The 13,438-nt window shown below is 48.0% G+C and overlaps 1 protein-coding gene across 8 annotated transcripts in view; it reads left to right on the forward strand.

Moving 5' to 3' along the window:
• HMBOX1 (homeobox containing 1) overlaps nt 1-13,438 on the forward strand; it is a 109,378-nt gene that overhangs the window by 63,788 nt on the left and 32,152 nt on the right. For 5 of the 8 annotated variants that reach the window (XM_073586353.1, XM_073586352.1, XM_073586350.1 and 2 more), the window contains exon 2: nt 2,600-2,761. In XM_073586353.1, the coding sequence (XP_073442454.1) occupies nt 2,730-2,761 (32 nt within the window). In that variant the 5' untranslated portion in view covers nt 2,600-2,729. The remainder of the gene's footprint in view (nt 1-2,599; nt 2,762-13,438) is intronic. The other 3 variants (XM_073586351.1, XM_073586347.1, XM_073586349.1) reach the window with 1 other exon arrangement.

Consider the following 13,438-nt stretch of genomic DNA (forward strand, 5'->3'; position numbering starts at 1 on the left):
GTATGTACACAGTGACTGCACCAGCAGAATAGTGAGTGCAGCTCTGGAGTATAATACAGGATGTAACTCAGGATCAGTAATATATGTACACTGTGACTGCACCAGCAGAATAGTGAGTGCAGCTCTGGGGTATAAATTAATACAGGATGTAACTCAGGATCAGTAATGTATGTACACAGTGACTCACCAGCAGAATAGTGAGTGCCGCTCTGGAGTACAATACAGGATGTAACTCAGGATCAGTACAAGATCAGTAATGTAATGTATACACAGTGACTGCACCAGCAGAATAGTGAGTACAGCTCTGGAGTATAATACAGGATGTAACTCAGGATCAGTAATGTAATGTATGTACACAGTGACTCGATAGTATAGGTAATGGGGTGCTCACCACAATAAAGTGGGTGCTCAGGGGTAAGGAAAATACTAATAGAAAAGATAACCCCGGCACACTCGTTTGAATTACGAGAAAACAATGCACATAGCTGCTCTTAATTTTTATTTGAAGCGGACCAAAAATGAAAAATACAGACAAAATTATCCAACGTTTCGGCTCGCAGGCCTTTATCAAGGAATTATCTGTAAATAGATAGAAGACAAACGGGTCCTAAATGCTGACTGGATCAACGTTCAATAGTGACCCATAAGAGTCACTGTGTAATGTATACACAGTGACTGCACCAGCAGAATAGTGAGTGCAGCTCTGGGGTATAAATTAATACAGGATGTTACTCAGGATCAGTAATGTATGTACACAGTGACTCGCCAGCAGAATAGTGAGTGCAGCTCTGGGGTATAATACAGGATGTAACTCAGGATCAGTAATGTATGTACACAGTGACTGCACCAGCAGAATAGTGAGTGCAGCTTTGGGGTATAATACAGGATGTAACTCAGGATCAGTAATATATGTACACAGTGACTGCACCAGCAGAATAGTGAGTGCAGCTCTGGGGTATAATACAGCATGTAACTCAGGATCAGTAATGTAATGTATGTACACAGTGACTGCACCAGCAGAATAGTGAGTGCAGCTATGGAGTATAATACAGGATGTAACTCGGGATCAGTAATATATGTACACTGTGACTGCACCAGCAGAATAGTGAGTGCAGCTCTGGGGTATAAATTAATACAGGATGTAACTCAGGATCAGTAATGTATGTACACAGTGACTCACCAGCAGAATAGTGAGTGCCGCTCTGGAGTACAATACAGGATGTAACTCGGGGTCAGTAATGTAATGTATGTACACAGTGACTGCACCAGCAGAATAGTGAGTGCAGCTATGGAGTATAATACAGGATGTAACTCAGGATCAGTAATGTAATGTATGTACACAGTGACTGCACCAGCAGAATAGTGAGTGCAGCTATGGAGTATAATACAGGATGTAACTCAGGATCAGTAATGTAATGTATGTACACAGTGATTGCACCAGCAGAATAGTGAGTGCAGCTATGGAGTATAATACAGAATGTAACTCAGGATCTGTAATGTAATGTATGTACACAGTGACTGCACCAGCAGAATAGTGAGTGCAGCTCTGGGGTATAATACAGGATGTAACTCAGGATCAGTAGTGTAATGTATGTACTCAGTGACTGCACCAGCAGAATAGTGAGTGCAGCTCTGGAGTATAATACAGGAGGTAACTCAGGATCAGTAATGTATGTACACAGTGACTGCACCAGCAGAATAGTGAGTGCAGCTCTGGAGTATAATACAGGATGTAACTCGGGATCAGTGTGGTGGGTCATACACGGAGGGGGCTGACCGTGGCCCCTCCGCCCACCGCCTATTTATTCTGTTGTTCGATTTTACAAATCCTTCCGTTTAGTAGCAGACGATTCCTCTGAAAGGCTCCTTGTAGATGATGGTTTTGAAGTGCGGCGTTTAACCCCCTCATCGCCAGTGTGCCTGTGAATCTGAAAGGTCTCGGCGGCGTGTAAATGTCAGACGTCGTGGTCTGTGGCTCCGTCTCCCCCTCCTCCCGGCTCTCTCGGAGTCCTGCTGCCGTGTTTTTCAATTAGCTGCTATCTCAGACAGCACTATTGACATCAATCTTTATACCTATGAGATTCTTCCCCCTGTCTCGCCTTTTTCTTCGGAGATGCAGCATTTCATCTGTCTAATCTTTTATTCTGAATCTTTACTCCCCACCCTAATGCATCATTTCTCCTGCTTCTCCTCCTTTTTTTTGAAGTGTAATTTCCAGGGGTGCGATTGTATCCCATGCAGGTATGCAGCATCGGGTCACTTTCTTCATGCCCCTTGTATTAGGATTTTAAAAAATTATATATGGTTAATAAATCATTAAATGAACAATGCAATGATGACTTTTCTGGAAAACTGGTTGACAAACCAATATAGCAGATGTTAAATCCTCTGTCCAGGTTGTCACCAAAGTTTGCTACAGATTTGAATAGCCAGTCTGCCTTGATATATCCTTTTACATCCTTGGGGACTGGGGGAGCTTAGATGGATTACTAGCCATACTTGCCATTCAAGAGTTTGGGAAAGCTTAGCAGCAATATTAATATTAGTTCGCAGTATAATCACTTTGACACATTTTTAATATTTTTTTACTTTTCTTCAGCAGGTTCATCTTTTTCCTGACCACTTGAAGGGGACCAGCAGGTGTTTCTCCGGAGGGCCTCAGCTCAGATCTTTTCTTCTCCCCGGCATGGTGTCCAGGAGTGGCGGGCCTCGCCTATGATCCTGCTGATATGCGTCCGTCTGCAGACGCAAGTGTCCTAAGGTCAGCAGCTTCTTGTGTCTTCCTAGTCTCCTGTTTACCTTTTCCATTACTTCTTGCAGTCGTTTTTTTTAATGCTTTTTGGATAAATATTACTTTAATTGTCCACGTTGCTGCCTTACACGCCGACAGAGCACTCAGTAAATAATTAAGACGAGTTAAATCATCATCAGCTTCTCAATGAGATTCCCTTTCTCTCTCACGGTTTGGCTATATACAGACTTCCTGCGGGGCTTATGCTTGTACACAGTGGCCTATTTTTAGGAATTGAAGCTGCAGTGTAAATCATGGTGGAATGAGCACCAGCATGAAGAGTCGGGCTGAATTCAGTCTACCTCCATAATCTGTGCAGGTACGCCGTAGTGAAATGCATCTCAGGCAATACTTCCTTCTAATCCCCTGGCACTTATCGGATAGTGCACTGTCCCCATGATTTGGGATTAGATTTGGATTTGTTTTATCTTTTTCTGGGTGGCAAAAGAGAGTTCATCTTGTGCTCTGATGGGAGAGGGGAAGGGTGCATCATGTTTTCTGCCTTTTGGGGCAGGGGACATCTTGCACTTTGTCTGTTTCGTACTTTGGTTTTTGGGGTGGTGAGAATGGGCATTTTCCGCTCTAGCTATGGGATGAGGAGTGGGGTGGCCCAAGTCTGGCAGCCTCGAGGTTATCCCCTGGAGGGGAGGAGTGTGGTGGCCTTGAGCTCTTCTACCCCCCCCCCCCCCCAGAGTGGAGGAGTGTGGCGGCCTCGTGCTCTTCTACCCCTCCGGAGGGGAGGAGTGTGGTGGCCTCGAGCTCTTCTACCCCCCTCGGAGGGTAGGAGTGTGGCGGCCTCGTGCTTTTCTACCCCCCTCAGAGGGGAGGAGTTTGGGGACCTCGAGCTCTTCTACCCCCCTCGGAGGGGAGGAGTGTGGCGGCCTCGAGCTCTTCTACCCCCCTCGGAGGGGAGGAGTGTGGCGGCCTCGAGCTCTTCTACCCCCCTCGGAGGGGAGGAGTGTGGCGGCCTCGAGCTCTTCTACCCCCCTCGGAGGGGAGGAGTGTGGCGGCCTCGAGCTCTTCTACCCCCCTCGGAGGGGAGGAGTGTGGCGGCCACGTGCTCTTCTACCCCCCTCGGAGGGGAGGAGTGTGGCGGCCTCGAGCTCTTCTACCCCCCTCGGAGGGGAGGAGTGTGGGGACCTCGAGCTCTTCTACCCCCCTCGGAGGGGAGGAGTGTGGCGGCCTCGAGCTCTTCTACCCCCCTCAGAGGGGAGGAGTGTGGGGACCTCGAGCTCTTCTACCCCCGTCGGAGGGGAGGAGTGTGGCGGCCTCGAGCTCTTCTACCCCCCTCAGAGGGGAGGAGTGTGGCGGCCTCGAGCTCTTCTACCCCCCTCAGAGGGGAGGAGTGTGGCGGCCTCGAGCTCTTCTACCCCCCTCGGAGGGGAGGAGTGTGGGGACCTCGAGCTCTTCTACCCCCCTCGGAGGGGAGGAGTGTGGCGGCCTCGTGCTTTTCTACCCCCCTCAGAGGGGAGGAGTGTGGGGACCTCGAGCTCTTCTACCCCCCTCGGAGGGGAGGAGTGTGGCGGCCTCGAGCTCTTCTACCCCCGTCGGAGGGGAGGAGTGTGGCGGCCTCGAGCTCTTCTACCCCCGTCGGAGGGGAGGAGTGTGGCGGCCTCGAACTCTTCTACCCCCCGGAGAGGAGGAGTGTGGCGGCCTTGAGCTCTTCTATCCCCGTCGGAGGGGAGGAGTGTGGTGGCCTCGAGCTCTTCTACCCCCCTCGGAGGGGAGGAGTGTGGTGGCCTCGAGCTCTTCTACCCCCGTCGGAGGGGAGGAGTGTGGCGGCCTCGAGCTCTTCTACCCCCGTCGGAGGGGAGGAGTGTGGGGACCTCGAGCTCTTCTACCCCCCTCGGAGGGGAGGAGTGTGGCGGCCTCGAGCTCTTCTACCCCCGTCGGAGGGGAGGAGTGTGGCGGCCTCGAGCTCTTCTACCCCCCTCGGAGGGGAGGAGTGTGGCGGCCTCGAGCTCTTCTACCCCCCGGAGAGGAGGAGTGTGGCGGCCTTGAGCTCTTCTATCCCCGTCGGAGGGGAGGAGTGTGGCGGCCTCGAGCTCTTCTACCCCCGTCGGAGGGGAGGAGTGTGGCGGCCTCGAGCTCTTCTACCCCCGTCGGAGGGGAGGAGTGTGGCGGCCTCGAGCTCTTCTACCCCCGTCGGAGGGGAGGAGTGTGGCGGCCTCGAGCTCTTCTACCCCCCGGAGAGGAGGAGTGTGGCGGCCTTGAGCTCTTCTATCCCCGTCGGAGGGGAGGAGTGTGGTGGCCTCGAGCTCTTCTACCCCCCTCGGAGGGGAGGAGTGTGGCGGCCTCGAGCTCTTCTACCCCCCTCGGAGGGGAGGAGTGTGGCGGCCTCGAGCTCTTCTACCCCCGTCGGAGGGGAGGAGTGTGGGGACCTCGAGCTCTTCTACCCCCCCCCTGGAGGGGAGGATTGTGGCGGCCTCGAGCTCTTCTACCCCCGTCGGAGGGGAGGAGTGTGGCGGCCTCGAGCTCTTCTACCCCCCTCGGAGGGGAGGAGTGTGGCGGCCTCGATCTCTTCTACCCCCCTCGGAGGGGAGGAGTGTGGTGGCCTCGTGCTCTTCTTCCCCATGGAGGGGAGGAGTGTGGTGGCCTCGTGCGCTTCTACCCCATCCCCATGGAGGGGAGGAGTGTGGTGGCCTCGTGCGCTTCTACCCCATCCCCATGGAGTGGAGGAGTGTGGTGGCCTCGTGCTCTTCTACCCCATGGAGGGGAGGAGTGTGGTGGCCTCGAGCTCTTCTACCCCATGGAGGGGAGGAGTGTGGTGGCCTCGTGCTCTTCTACCCCATGGAGGGGAGGAGTGGGGCGGTAATCGAGAGCTGCCTCTTCTCGTTCAGTAGCTCTGCAGGCACCTATTAGCAGTGTTGTAATGACAGGAATTCCTGGGAGCAGATAAGACATTGGGCACCAGGACCCGGCATTTGTGCAGGTTGTTTGTAAACCTCTGACTTCTCCGCTGTTTAAACAAATGCTCCTTTATTAAGTGTTCTGCATGGCTGCCTCCATTTTCTGCCTGGTTGCTTCCTTCCGTGCCTCCATACCCAGGGAGACGATCGGCCATTCGCACTCCTCACATCACACTTGTGTATGAAGCTTGCCCCCCCCGCCCGCCACCTCGTCCTCTGCCCATCAGCGCTCTCCATCAAGTTGTGTGATCTATGAGAGTGAGATTTTCCGGTTCGGCTCCTCCTGGGGTAAATAATTGTAAGCTGGTGTTACTGATTATCATGTAGCTCAGGATTGACTGGTGTGAAGAGACGCCCAAGAAGTAGATGGGGACGGATCGCACAGGCGGCTTCAGACATCCGCAAGAGTTTTTCCTGGACATGAGATTTTCGATAAGCCGTGTACAGCACCCATTAATTGGGGTTGTCCCATAAACCCTATACAGCGCTGGCAAAAATGAAAAGACTGCGAAATGTTCATTTTGTCTGATTTTTCTCTTTATATTTTTGAGTAAAATGTAAATTGCTCTTTTATCCTATAAACTACTGACAACATGTCTCCGAAATTTCCAAGCACTAAATTTTGTATTTATTTTCAGGAAATGAAAAATGGTGAAAATAACAAAAAATTGCAGAGTGCTTGCAGATCTCCAATAATGCTAAGAAAACAAGTTCATAATCATTTAGAAACAAAAATACTAATGTTTTAACTCAGGAAGAGTTCACAAATCAATATTTTGTGGAGTAACCATGATTGTTAATCCCAGCTTTCCTGCGTCTTGGCTGCTTTCCACCAGTCTGTCACACGGCTTTTGGGTGATCTTATGCCACTCCTGGTACAAAAATGTAAGCAGTTCTTCTTTGTTTGATGGCTTGTGACTTTCCATCTTCCTCTTGATTACATTCCAGAGGTTTTCAATGGGGTTCAGGTCTGGAGATTGGGCTGCCCATGACAGGGATTTGATGTGGTGGTCCTTCATCCACACATAGATTGACCTAGCTGTGTGGCATGGTGCATTGTCCTGCTGGAAAAACCAGTCCTCAGAGTTGGGGAACATTGTGTGAGCAGAAGTAATGAACTGTTTTTCCAGGATAACCTTGTATGTGGCTTGATTCATACATCCTTCTCAAAGATTAACCTGCCCAGTTCCAGCCTTGCTGAGACATCCCCCGATCATCACCGATCCTCCACCAAGTTTCACAGTGGGTACATGACACTGTGGCTTGTACGCCTCTCCAGGTCTCCATCTAACCATTAGACGAACAGGTGTTGGGCAAAGCTGAAAATTAGACTCATCAGAGAACATTACCTTACTCCGGTCCTCTATGGTCCAATCCTTATGGTCTTTAGCAAACTTCAGCTTGGCTCTCCTTTGCTTCTCATTGATGAAAGGCTTTTTTCTTGCTTTACATGACTTGAGCCCTGCCTCTAGGAGCCTGTTACAAACTGTTCTTGCCATGCACTTCACTCCAGCTGCCATTTGCCATTCCTTTTGTAGGTCACTTGATGTCTTCCTGCGGTTGCTGAGTGACATTCAAATAAGATGATGGTCATCCCGTTCAGTGGAGAGTCGTTTTCGGCCTCTGCCGCTCTGTAGCTTTGTTGTCCCCAATGTCTGCTGCTTAACCTTGTTGTAATGGACTGCCATCTTAAAATTTAAGGATGGAGGCAACATGACGCTCACTGTATCCCTCTGCTAGTAAAGCCAGAATTGAGCCCTTCTTTTCCTCACTCAAGACTTTTCTTTTCAACTCCTTTGGCATGGTTAAAAGTTATTTTTTTCCTTCCTATTACTTTTGGGATATTACTAGCACTTGTTTTGCCATCCAGCTTGTCCTGTTGCAAGAGGATTGTGATCACCACAGCAATGTTTTTTACACTTTCCTTTGTGAAATAAGATCTGGTTCAGGTGATCACCTAATCAGAAGCACATTAGGTAGAATGAGGTGGACTCTGGTTGGAATTCACCTGACACTGGAATGGAATGGCTGTCCGACATGGAGAGAAGCTGATTTTTATAAAACTGTGCAGTGGTCTCTTAATTTTTTGCCAGAGCTGTACAGTTGTGGCCAAAAGTATTGACACCCCTGCAATTCTGTCAGATAATACTCAGTTTCTTCCTGAAAATGATTGCAAACACAAATTCTTTGGTATTATTATCTTCATTTAATTTATCTTAAATGAAAAAACACAAAAAGAATTGTCCTAAAGACAAATTGGATATAATTCCACACCAAACATAAAAAAGAGGGTGGACAAAAGTATTGGCACTGTTCGAAAAATCATGTGATGCTTCTCTAATTTGTGTAATTAACAGCACCTGTAACTTACCTGTGGCACCTAACAGGTGTTGGCAATAACTAAATCACACTTGCAGCCAGTTGACATGGATTAAAGTTGACTCAACCTCTGTCCTGTGTCCTTGTGTGTACCACATTGAGCATGGAGAAAAGAAAGAAGACCAAAGAACTGTCTGAGGACTTGAGAAACCAAATTGTGAGGAAGCATGAGCAATCTCAAGGCTACAAGTCCATCTCCAAAGACCTGAATATTCCTGTGTCTACCGTGCGCAGTGTCATCAAGAAGTTTAAAGCCCATGGCACTGTGGCTAACCACCCTAGATGTGGACGGTAAAGAAAAATTGACAAGAGATTTCAACGCAAGATTGTGCGGATGTTGGATAAAGAACCTCGACTAACATCCAAACAAGTTCAAGCTGCCCTGCAGTCCGAGGGTACAACAGTGTCAACCCGTACTATCCGTCGGCGTCTGAATGAAAAGGGACTGTGTGGTAGGAGACCTAGGAAGACCCCACTTCTTACCCAGAGACATAAAAAAAGCCAGGCTGGAGTTTGCCAAAACTTACCTGAAAAAGCCTAAAACGTTTTGGAAGAATGTTCTCTGGTCAGATGAGACAAAAGTAGAGCTTGTGGGCAAAGGCATCAACATAGTTTACAGGAGAAAAAAAGAGGCATTCAAAGAAGAGAACACGGTCCCTACAGTCAAACATGGCGGAGGTTCCTTGATGTTTTGGGGTTGCTTTGCTGCCTCTGGCACTGGACTGCTTGACCGTGTGCATGGCATTATGAAGTCTGAAGACTACCAACAAATTTTGCAGCATAATGTAGGGCCCAGTGTGAGAAAGCTGGGTCTCCCTCAGAGGTCATGGGTCTTCCAGCAGGACAGTGACCCAAAACACACTTCAAAAAGCACTAGAAAATGGTTTGAGAGAAAGCACTGGAGACTTCTAAGGTGGCCAGCAATGAGTCCAGACCTGAATCCCATAGAACACCTGTGGAGTGATCTAAAAATGGCAGTTTGGAGAAGGCACCCTTCAAATATCAGGGACCTGGAGCAGTTTGCCAAAGAAGAATGGTCTAAAATTCCAGCAGAGCATTGTAAGAAACTCATTGATGGTTACCGGAAGCGGTTGGTCGCAGTTATTTTGACTAAAGGTTGTGCAACCAAGTATTAGGCTGAGGGTGCCAATACTTTTGACTGGCCCATTTTTGGAGTTTTGTGTGAAATGATCAATGTTTTGCTTTTTGCTTCATTCTCTTTTGTGTTTTTTCATTTAAGACAAATTAAATGAAGATAATACCAAAGAATTTGTGTTTGCAATCATTTTCAGGAAGAAACTGAGTATTATCTGACAGAATTGCAGGGGTGTCAATACTTTTGGCCACAACTTTATATGTACGATCTACAACTGCAGTGATAAATGTACAATCACTAGGAGTACGCCCGCTAAGACTAAAACCGATCACGAGAGTTGGGGTCCTCGATGTCCCTGTGAGCATGTGCAACTCCTGCTGTGCTCATAGCCTGAGTGGACGCACATGCTCGCTGCCACCCCAATTCAGGGAACGACCTCCGCAATCATATATATGCGTAGGTCATATATGTTGTTCCATTGACGACCATAAAGGATTTAGTGGTTTTTTTTTTTTTTTTGGTTGGTTTTTTTTTAATATAATGTTTTTAGGGCTAATAAGTTTTGCGTTTTTGGATTCCATATTTAAAAAAAAAGTTAGCAGCATGTGACTTTTATAGGCAGTTTTTGCTCCTTGCTTATTGCTGGCTGTGGCATGATTTAACTGAGAATCTGCCAGTGAGCTTGTTTCTTGTGGTATCTCCTCTCAGCTGATTTATTACTACAGACTACACCAAATTTCATCTGAACTTGGGTATGGTCCCAAATCGGCAGCTTGGAGTAGCTCCCATCAGAATGAGCTCACTGACAAGTTTCTCTGTTGACTCATTCCGCAGCCAGCAAGGAAACAAAAAAGCCTGATCAAGCCAAGTTTTTTTTTTTTATTAAAATCCTATTGCAAATATTATTTTTAGCCTCCAAATTCACTTATCTCAGCAAAGAAAAACACAAGTGACCCTTGACACCTGGCACTTCCGAAATACCCAGCAACTCAGGGTCAGATTCGGGACCCTTTTGCCCAGCTGAAAATGAGACTGACTTTTTTGTGCTCTCGGAGTGCCTGGATGCGAGGCAGCCCCCGCCATGTCCTTTGCAATGAGACAATGAGATTCCTAATGCTTCTATTGTAAGCGGCGGCTGCTATATATAAGCTACTGTCACTGTATAATAAGCCGGAGGGAGGGGGGTGTACTCTTTAATGTGTGTGCAGAGGATGTTCAGCTCCTCTTCCTTTTTTTCCTCCTCAGTCAATTTCCTCTTTTTTCAATTTTTATTTTGGCATCTAAGTAAATATAAAATCCTCACCGACCATTTCCAGGACCTTCTCACCCCCCAGGAGCCCAGAACTCATCCTCTCCCTGGATTTAAAGGGCCTGTAAAGTGAACACTTCCCATGATGCATCACAGCCTTTCCTTTATTATAATTTATTGTGTGGGCAGGTATCAGAAGTTTACATCAGAGGTGTATGGAGGGGGCAGATTACATCAGAGGTGTATGGAGGGGGCAGATTACATCAGAGGTGTATGGAGGGGACAGATTACATCAGAGCTGTATGGAGGGGACAGATTACATCAGAGCTGTATGGAGGGGACAGATTACATCAGAGCTGTATGGAGGGGGCAGATTACATCCGAGGTGTATGGAGAGGACAGATTACATCGGAGCTGTATGGAGGGGACAGATTTCATCAGTGCTGTATGGAGGGGGCAGATTACATCAGAGGTGTATGGAGGGGACAGATTACATCGGAGCTGTATGGAGGGGACAGATTTCATCAGTGCTGTATGGAGGAGACAGATTACATCGGAGCTGTATGGAGGAGACAGATTACATCAGAGCTTTATAGAGGGGACAGATTACATCTGAGGTGTATAGAGGGGACAGATTACATTGGTGCTGTATGGAGGGGACAGTTTTCAACAGTGCTGTATGGAGGGGACATATTACATCGGAGCTGTATGGAGGAGACAGATTACATCAGAGCTTTATAGAGGGGACAGATTACATCAGAGCTGTATGGAGGGGACAGATTACATCAGAGCTGTATGGAGGGGACAGATTACATCAGAGCTGTATGGAGGGGACAGATTACATCAGAGCTGTATGGAGGGGACAGATTACATCAGAGCTGTATGGAGGGGACAGATTACATCCGAGGTGTATGGAGGGGGCAGATTACATCCGAGCTGTATGGAGGGGACAGATTACATCAGAGCTGTATGGAGGGGGCAGATTACATCCGAGGTGTATGGAGAGGACAGATTACATCAGAGCTGTTTGAAGGGGGCAGATTATATCAGAGCTGTATGGAGGGGCAGATTGCATCAGCTGTATGGAGGGGGCAGATTACATCAGAGCTGTATGGAGGGGGCAGATTGCATCAGAGGTGTATGGAGGGAATAGATTGCATCAGAGCTGTTTGAAGGGGGCAGATTACATCAGAGCTGTATGGAGGGGACAGATTACATCAGAGCTGTATGGAGGGGGCAGATTACATCAGAGCTGTATGGAGGGGCAGATTGCATCAGAGCTGTATGGAGAGGACACATTACATCAGAGCTGTATGGAGAGGACACATTACATCAGAGCTGGGGCGGGTGGGGGGGGCGGATTATGTCAGAAGTGTATGGAGCAATTTGGTGAGCGGACTTTTAAGTGTTTTCTCTGCCCAGGCAGCCCCTTTTGTTGCCCTTTCATCAGCTGCCTTTATGTGCCGACACTACTGAGAAGTTTATTATATTTAGAGTTTATCTTCCTTTATGGAAACTAATAATATTTGCTTGTTGTCTGAAGTGTTTACTTTTCCCTTTCCATTTTGTTGTAAAGCAATTACCCAGCGATCATTAATCAGCCTGAGCCCTGTATACACGATACGGCGGGGGACAGTAATGTGTGGTCTGCTCATTTTTCATCATCATAACTGAAGTCCCCAATGTCTGGGCCAGTGAAGCCTCTGCTGCCGTCTCGGACACTTGTCCGGAAGGGTTTTCCATTTTTATGTACGCCCCTGTAGGGAACCTGAATGGACGGAGCCTGGACCCATGTAGTATTATGGAGCCACTTACATATCCGTTTTCCTTTTCACGGATGCAGTCGTCTGTCCCCTTAGACTTTGTCATATATGAGGTTCCTTTTTAACACCGGATGGTGCACGGCGGAAGCACATGCGTACCGACTCTCTGAGGGTTAAGTGCGATATGAGATTATGCTGTATTAGGAGGAATAACACTTTACAGCTGCAAGTCCTTGAGGTTGTGCTGGAATGTAGGAGTGATGATAAGCGGAGGGCCAGGGCAGACAAAGGAGCCGCTTTATTATTGCTCCTTTGCTTCCTTGATGCAAAGTTAAGCTGCTTGCTAAATAGTCTTCATTAAAAGTTTTCTACCATTTTGCAGCTGTACATATCCGTTTTATTTAGTAGGGTGGTCTGCAGAAATGGAAGAGTATGGTACGCCTGTCACCACAGTGTGGACTATCTCGGGGGCAAAGAAAACCGCAAGGAGAAACGTTGGCTCTTGGAACCCAATCAGACGCCTCTCACCGAGCCAAACCAGATCTCACGCTTTGCACTGATGAGGGGCATTACCCCGAAACCCAGTGTCTGCAAACTGAGATTTTGTTTTTGTCTTTTATCGTAACTCATGTGACAACGCTCCTTAGAGGGTCGTTGACTTTTAGGATTGCTGCTTACTACAGGTGGCACAAGAGTTGTAGTCTAGTGATGAGCGAACATGCTCTGATAACGTGTTACATCATCATATTTGGGGGTTATCCAAGCAACTTGGGTGTGCTCAGATAATATAATCGAGTCCCTGCGGCTACATGATTTGCTGTAGTAGCCGCAAAGCAGGCGGCAGTTGCCAAACAAACAGGCAAGTGTTGCGCCTGTCTACCACCACAAAATACGCAGCCGCAGGGACTCGACTATATTATCTGAGCACACCCAAGATACCCGAATAACATCCGAGCATGCTCAGATAACACATTATATCACTGGGAGAGACACACAGACCTCACATTCAGCCTATATTACAGGTAGGGACACACAGACCTCACATCTAGCCTGTATTACTGGGAGAGAGATATTTATAAAACTCACATCCAGCCTTTATTAATGGGAGAGCGACACACACAGAACTCAAAACCAACATCTACTACTGGGAGAGGGCAATGCAGTCCTCACGCCCAGCCTGTGTTGCTGGGATAGTTACATACAAACCTTACATCTTGGCTGTATTACTGGAAGAGACACACAGATCTCACC

The sequence above is a fragment of the Dendrobates tinctorius genome, unplaced genomic scaffold (genome assembly GCF_039654945.1).
Source record: "Dendrobates tinctorius isolate UK_male_01 unplaced genomic scaffold, ASM3965494v1 ptg000093l, whole genome shotgun sequence".
NCBI classification, from domain to species: domain Eukaryota; kingdom Metazoa; phylum Chordata; class Amphibia; order Anura; family Dendrobatidae; genus Dendrobates; species Dendrobates tinctorius.